This window comes from Anabrus simplex, chromosome 3, assembly GCF_040414725.1.
Source record: "Anabrus simplex isolate iqAnaSimp1 chromosome 3, ASM4041472v1, whole genome shotgun sequence".
NCBI lineage: Eukaryota > Metazoa > Arthropoda > Insecta > Orthoptera > Tettigoniidae > Anabrus > Anabrus simplex.
Genome location: NC_090267.1, coordinates 244,192,008 through 244,200,212, shown reverse-complemented (window position 1 = coordinate 244,200,212; position 8,205 = coordinate 244,192,008). Strand labels below are relative to the sequence as shown.

At 43.1% G+C, this 8,205-nt stretch overlaps 1 protein-coding gene across 1 annotated transcript in view; it reads left to right on the top strand.

Moving 5' to 3' along the window:
• Window positions 1-336: 336 nt before the first annotated feature.
• LOC136867194 (mite allergen Eur m 3) overlaps window positions 337-8,205 on the top strand; it is a 74,804-nt gene continuing 66,935 nt past the window's right edge. Inside the window, exon 1 of the mRNA XM_068226836.1 lies at window positions 337-428. Coding sequence (XP_068082937.1) covers window positions 371-428 — 58 coding nt within the window. The 5' untranslated portion in view covers window positions 337-370. The remainder of the gene's footprint in view (window positions 429-8,205) is intronic.

The following is an 8,205-nucleotide window of genomic DNA, read 5'->3' as shown; positions in this document are numbered from 1 at the left end:
GAAGAAATCGTTTTGTAGCTGCTGAAATAGAATAACAAACGTTTACAGATAATTTCAGGTGGCAGTCTGAAGAGGTGAGCGTAAAACGTTATCCTTGTTTTCCGTCAAGGCTACTGGAGACAACGTACTACAAATTCATCAAAAGAGATGTGCAGAAAATTGCCATTAAACGTCTGTATGCTACTTCTGTTAACACTTATTTATTGCGCTGAAAATTTGAATTATTGAGTGGAGAGTATTTCCTTAACTCTGCTACCAAAAATGGGATGAATAAGTCGTGACCCACAAGTTGAAGCAATAACAGAATCTATGCTTTATAAAGGACGAGAAACTCTGTACTGTACGTCATAAAGTCAGAACTGACACCAGGATGATCTCCCTGACTCCATCCTTCTTCGTGGTCCTATTGGTCGTAATGGAAAACGCAGGTAAGTTCACTTTTGTCTATCAGGAACATAATGTTTCTATATCACTGACAAGAGTTTACCATCTTACGGCACGAATTTTAGAATTTCTTCCACCTATGCCACTTCACAGTATTTTGTGGTAACAATGGCAAGCTCTACAACATACAGCTGAACATGAGTTACACGTATATCAAGGTGTAAAGCAGATTTTACTGTACGTAGCCTATAATAATAATAATAATAATAATAATAATAATAATAATAATAATAATAATAATAATAATAATAATCGTATGGCATCAGCTACCGTGTGCAGACATTTCAATTTGACGCCATCTGGCTGTCTGCTGGTCAATTTCGACGTTCCGTTTTACTCTAGGCCCCCATTAGATGGCAGGCCGAGTAAACCGAAACTCTCTTGGGAGTCTATGGCTCAGATTTAATGAATTTTGTCGGGTAAACACCAAAAGTGTCACCAGAGATCTTTTACATGCCGACATCGTACGACATGGAGTGTCGAATGGACTTTTTTCCGCCCTTCAAAAATCCGTCTACCTCTGCCGGGTTTGAACCCGCTATGTTGGAATCAGGAGGCCTACACACTACCGCTGATCCACAGAGGCAGCTTTACGTAGCCTATGACTAAGAATTACTTAAAAATCAAGTTTATATATTATATAATTATTTCTATTTGAAGTATTATTTAAGACAGATTATTTCAGAGATATAAGTTAACAGCGTAATTTGTACTGATGCTTTTTAAAATATATATTGGTTGCAACATTATTAGTCAACACTGTTAAATTTGTACCCATTTTAAGTAAACATCTTCTAAAATACCGTTTATTTTACTAATTAATGTGTAAAGTAAGGTATAAGCAATTATTGTCCGCCTCTGTGGTGTAGTGGTTAGCGTGATTAGCTGCCACCCCCGAAGGCCCGGGTTCGATTCCCGGCTCTGCCACGAAATTTGAAAAGTGGTACGAGGGCTGGAACGGGGTCCACTCAGCCTCGGGAGGTCAACTGAGTAGAGGTGGGTTCGATTCCCACCTCAGCCATCCTGGAAGTGGTTTTCCGTGGTTTCCCACTTCTCCTCCAGGCGAATGCCGGGATGCTACCTAACTGAAGGCCACGGCCGCTTCCTTCCCTCTTCCTTGCCTATCCCTTCCAATCTTCCCATCCCTCCACAAGGCCCCTGTTCAGCATAGCAGCTGCGGCCGCCTGGGCGAGGTACTGGTCACACTCCCCAGTTGTATTCCCCGACCAAGAGTCTGAAGCTCCAGGACACTGCCCTTGAGGCGGTAGAGGTGGGATCCCTCGCTAAGTCCGAGGGAAAAACTGAACCTGGAGGGTAAACAGATGATGATGATGATGATGATAAGCAATTATTGAATATTGTAACTCTGTGACAAAATCGGAGGTTTATCTCCATAAAACGGAGAAAATCACCATATAATATTGAGGAGCTTATTTAACTACTCCACAGTCATGTTTACGACCTAGAAAGCCAAGAATAACAGCCGAGAAGATTTGTCGTGCTGACACCTCGTAATTTGCAGGCTTCAGGCTGAGCCGTCGCTTGGTAGGCCTAAGCCCTTCAGGGTTCTACAGTAGTGTCATGCGTTTAGGCTAGTTATAGCAATGTTTAATATAAATTCGTTTCTCTATTACAGGTTATTGTGTTCTCGATGAGTATTTTTATGAAATTTTATAAATTGGTGTTATTAAATATTTATATGAAATTTAACACAGAATCAATGCATGTATCAAATATTTAATGAAGCAAATTTATCGAAGCTCCCTTTTCCTCGGCGAAACATTAGTTCTTCGGTTATAGTTGAAGGAAGAACAATACACTTATTAACTCGTTGTTGCTGAGATATGGCATATTTTGAAATGGAATATCCAAAGCAATGCATACCAGTTGCAAAAAAGTAAAATTATAATTGGAATCCCTGAATTGTACTTCTATCCTGAATTAATGTTATTTTGTTTACGTCCCGGTAGGCTAACTACTTTTTACGGTTTTCGGAAACGCCGAGGTGCCGGAATTTATTCCCACAGTAGTTCTTTTACGTGCCAGTAAATCTACCGGCACGAGGCTGACATATTTGAGCACCTTCAAATACCACCGGACTGAGACAGGATCAAACCTGCCAAGCTGGGGTCAGAAGGCCAGCACCTCAACCGTCTGAGTTACTTAGCCCGGCTATCCTGAATTAATACGGTATTTACTTAACTACTTGGAGCACTTATATTAATGGACATTTATACATTTTCCAGAATACGCAGTGTTGAGAGTAGTTAGCTGGGGAAATATACACGCTTCTAACTTCATTTTCCACCTCCTGTATATTGTACGTGGGTGGACGTGAGCAAAACCATCGTTGTTGTTCGATGTGAACTATTTTCACACTTCACACGTCGAAACAAGACATCTTTTCCTGTCGTTAATACTCTGCATCGTTGCTCGAGAGTACAATACACTCTTATAGGGGATAGAGTTGAAGAATGCCTCAACATGACTTTCCACTGTTTAATAGTGCAAGTGTCATTATTTTGCACCACAATGATCATTAGTGCGCGTCGTCACTTGTACGAGGGAGGCAGTTTAATATGGCCATTCTACTAAATGCCGCATCTTCGGTTCATAAGGATCAGACGAGTTTGACATATTTAGGCGCATCTTTCTGCCGTATAAATTTAGCATGAACGTAACAACGTTTTTCCCTACAGAATTAGTGATAAGAACTCGATATAAGGTTAAGCGCTATAATGATAAAAAGTATGGAAAACTAGTTGATGAAATGAAATTAAATGGCGTATGGCTTTTAGTGCCACGAGTGTCCGAGGACAAGTTCGGCTCGCCAGGTTCAGGTCTTTTGATTTGACTCCCGTAGGCGACCTGCGCGTCGTGATGAGCATGAAATGATGATGAAGACAGCACACACACACACACAGCCCCCGTGTCAGCGAAATTAACAATTAATGGTTAAATTTCCCGACCCTGTCGGGAATCGAACCCGCGACCCCTGTTACTAAAGGACAGCACGGTAACCATTTAGCCATGGAGCCGGACAACTAGTTGATTAAATTATTTGATTAAAATAGTTTTCTTTTGTTTTAACAAGTGTGTCTGAATCCTATTTCTACTTAGGTGCTTTATTATCATAAGTCAAAATTTGGCTTTCTTTTTAAGTGCTAATTATGATGATGTATGATCTCTACCTAATGACAAATTGTCGTATGTCATCAGATGCTCTAATACGAGATACAATACAAAATCTTCCTCGGCCTTTTTACCTCTTGACGGGGTAACCGTTAGCGCAAATCCACAGTATGTTTCCGCTGAAAAGCCTACGCAGCAATCGCTGGGATTCGATCCACGGGCGGTCGCGAGGAATAGAAGTGAGGGTATGGAGGCTTCTGTTATGAGTTTACTTAGTAATACCATTGATGCCACAATCCCACAATCAATTGTCATGGATGTTGTGAAAAGTAATACTCGTAGGGTCAGTTGTGCTGCAACAGTGAGGGATGCTATGGCTCCTCATCTTGCCTAGTATTCCTCATTATAGTGTTTCCCTGGGTTTTTGTTGTTTTCCTTATAATTATCATAACCTACAGGATCCAACAATCTTTCGGGCTGATGACCTAACAGGAACACACACACACAAATATATATGTATGTATGAATGCGAAAAGGTAAATTCATAGTGACAGCCAAGATTGCGTGTCCAGTTTTATTCGGAGGCACCCCGAATATCGTAAGGATGGAACTATAAAAATCAACAAACTACGTCAACACCTCATTCCAGAATGAAACATGGCCGTCCTTATCAATTTACACAACTATAGCACCACCATCCTTAAACTTTATTTAAACTAAATGCTATTGCACTTAAATGTCTCGGATTTTAACATATTGAAGAAATGTACAACTAGATTATTTTTACAAGTTACTTTACGTCGCATCGACACAGATAGATTTTATGGTGACGATGGGTTGGGAAACAGCTAGGAGTGGGAAGGAAGTGGCCGCAGTCTTAATTAAGGTACAACCCGAGCATTTGCCTGGTGTGGAAATGGGAAACCACGGAAAAACTTTAGGGCTGCCGCCAGTGGGTTTCGAGCACACCGTCTCCCGAATTCAAGCTCACAGCTGCATGACCCCGAACACTAATCCCCTAAATCACTATGATAACCTGTCCAGACGACGTCAAGGGAAAGTATAACCTACGTTCACCTCAGTTTCAAGAGAATGAATCTTTGGATGGGGAAAGGAATGCCACTGTGGGGAAGTGGTCAGACCAGCACCCCGTGGACGAAAAAAAAAAAAACTTCGATTCCATATTGTATTTGTCGAAAATCTACCGCAGAAGATCATGAATTAGTAGAGGAACAAAGGGGTTCCCAAGTCATAGCATCAGCACTTTTGGATGAGTCAGCACCCGAGGTCTAGTAGTGTACCTATGCGGGTTCTGACCCAAGGACATTGACCTCTAGTATAGTAATTGTGCAATGCCGATTTTGAAGATTTGCATAAGAGAGCAAGCCCAACCTAACAACCACTATCTTGGAGGCTAGATGCCCTTCCCGACGCCTAAGAGACCGAGCCCAACCTCACAGTGGCTATGTTGAAGGGGCTTAACCTCAGTTTTACGGCGAGATTCCCTTCCTGACGTGGACAGTCGTTATCTTGGAGATACGTAACATTAGTTTTACGGCCTGATGCCCTTTCTGGCGTGAATTGTACACAGGCCCTTATGAAGCTAACTTCTGAAACCTGGGTCAGGGGTTACTGTGCAAGATGGCAGCTACACACAGGCTCTTATAAACGGCTCAGGGGCGCTTGCGTAAGATGGCGTCTATACAGTACATAGGCTCTTATAAGGCAACCTAGGGGCGCTTGCGAAAGATGGCGGCTATGAAACGGCCTAGGGGAGCTTGCGTAAGACGGCGGCTATACAAAGGCTCTTATGAGACGACCCAGGGGCGCTTGCGCAAAATGGCGGCTATACAGAGGCTCTTATGAAGTATCCTAGGAGCGCTTGCGCAAGATGGCGGCTATACATAGAACCTTATGAGGCGGCCTAAGAGCGCTTACGCAAGATGGTGGGTATACATAGGTATTATGAGAGCCCAGGGGCCTACTGCGCAAAATAGTGGCTATACGTAGCCTCTTATGAGACGGCCTAAGGGCGCTTGTGCAAAATGGCGGCTATACACAGGCTCTCATGGAGAAAGCTGGCCTAGCGGCCTACTGCGCAAGATGGCGGATATACTTATTTTCCTTGAGCTGTATAGCATATAGCTTGTGCATTCTAATTACACTGTGGTGATTATTGTTTTATGAGGAAGCACATCTATCCTCTAGGTCTATCGTTCCGCTAACTATGCGTTTACCTTGGAGTTGCCTTCCTGTCAATCATTATAACGTTGTAGATGCACAACTAGTATTCACATGTTCGGTTCCCAGGATTAGAAGATAGTTGTAAATATCGACCGAAAATATAGTCGCAGAAAATCGTAATGTCTTGCGTTAGCAGAGCCGTTTAGCGTATGTATATTCTAAAAAATCCTCTCCGCAGCGAGAAAGCGCTTTTGTCGGATAGGGACATAAACACTGTAACAGGATTGTACATGTTCTGTCACGATGATGACGTTATCGCTGCAGGTTAAAAACAACACAATCTCACTCCCGTAATGCGAAAAGCCTTAAGCGTAAGATGGTGTTTTCATAGTTATGGAATATGCATGTTTAGACTTGTCGGGATGACGTCTTATACCTCGTCAAAGGAGGAGGAGTAGGAGGAGAAGGAGGGCGGCTGTGTCCCGTCAGAGGAGGAGACCATACGAATATATGTACAGCTGCCATCATGCTCAGTAGCCCTTGGGCTAGCTTTCTCCATAAGAGCCTGTATATAGCCACTATCTTCTCCAGTAAGGCCGTAGGCCAGCTTTCTCCATATGAGCCTGTGTATAGCCACCATTTTGCGCAAGCGTCCTTAGACCGTCTCATAAGAGCCTATGTATAACCACCATCTTGCACAAGCGCACCTAGGTGCCTCATAAGGGCCTATGAATAGCCACCATCTTACGCAAGCGCCCTTTGGCCGTCTCATAAGAGCCTTTGTATATCCGCCGTCATGCGCAAACGCCCCTAGGCCGTCTCATAGCCGATAACTTGCGCACGTGCAAGTAGGCCGCCTCATAAGAGACTATGTATAGCCGCCATCTTACGCAAACGCCCCTGAGCCGTCTTATAAGAGTCTATGTGTAGCCGCCATCTTGCGCAAGTACCCCTAGGCTGTCTCATAAGAGCCTGTGTATAGCCGCCATCTTGCACAGTAACCCCTGACCCAGGTTCCAGGAGTTAGTCACATAAGAGCCTGTGTATAGCCTCCACCTTTTGCATTTCACGTCGGGAAGGCCATCTGGCCTTAAAACTAATGTTACGCCTCTCCAAGGTAGCGACTGTCCACATCAGGAAGGGTATCTCGTCATAAAACTTAGGTTAAGCCCCTTCAAGATAGCGACAGTGAGGTTGAGCTTGCTCTCTTAAGCGTCGGGAAGGGCATCTAGCCTTAAAACGTAGGTTAGGCTCCTCCAAGATAGTGGTTGTGAGGTTGGGCTTGCTCTCTTATGCAAATCCGCAAAATAGGCATTGTACAACTACTACACTAGGGGTCAATGACCTAGGATCAGAACTCGCATAGCTATACTACTAGACCTCGGGTGCTGACTCAGCAAAAAAAATGCTGACGCTATGGCTTGGGAACCCCTATGCTCCTCTACTGGTATTCAACTCTTGCGTTTTTATAAACCATCCCTGAAACAGCACCGTATGATGTTATTTTGTCAAAAAGCACATTTTTCAGGAGAGCAAGAAAGTTATCGCATAAGGTGCTTATTCTTTTATCGAGTTCTCATTAGTAATTCTGTGCTAAATGCATGTGGCAGAAAAATGTACCGCTAAGCGGAACGTCCTTTCAAACACGGCCGATCCTTGTCAAGTGAAGAGGCGGTGCCTAGCGGATTGGTCACTCAGCGGACACAACCGTTTATTATGTCTTGTCCGGCGCTACGTGTGGAAGTCGGCTGCCTCTTATCGATGACGAAGTTTGCTTACGCTCTATGCAGTACATAGGTAGGACGCTATGGTTCGTGAGGAAACAGCTTCGTCTCTTAAGACTTCGTCGCTCCCACGCTTATATGAACTCGATGAAGCAAGACTCAGACCATTGCAACGTACAATTGAACGACGCAGAGCACTTGTCTGCATCCTGGAGGGATTTCAGAGAATCATCACACAAATGTGGAATAGGCTAGACCACTGAGATCTCAAATACCGTGTAGTCAGCACGTTTGGAACTGATCAAGTATGCTGTAACTCCATACACACAGTTCCTTTTAATTTATTTGCTTTAGGTACCAGACAATGTAGCCAGCTAGAAATGAATTAGAATACAAAATATATATAGTAAATATACACTGAGAACATATATACATATACACCTTGCATAATAATGTACTGGGATTACGTTCTGAGTCCTTACGGAATGTTCACACAAACATACGCAGAGAATAAGAATAAAGAAGAAATTGAAACACTCCAGCTGTTGTCTGTTGAGTAATTTTTTCCGATGTTGTATCACGTCAAAATTTGTATTTTAAGAATATGGCGTTTGCATTATAAACCTCGGGTTGTTGGGATGTAGTTGGAAGTTCAATTAAAGTTATGAATTTTTTTCGATGGACATCATAACGATGGCACTAGAAGAAGACGTAGTTGAGG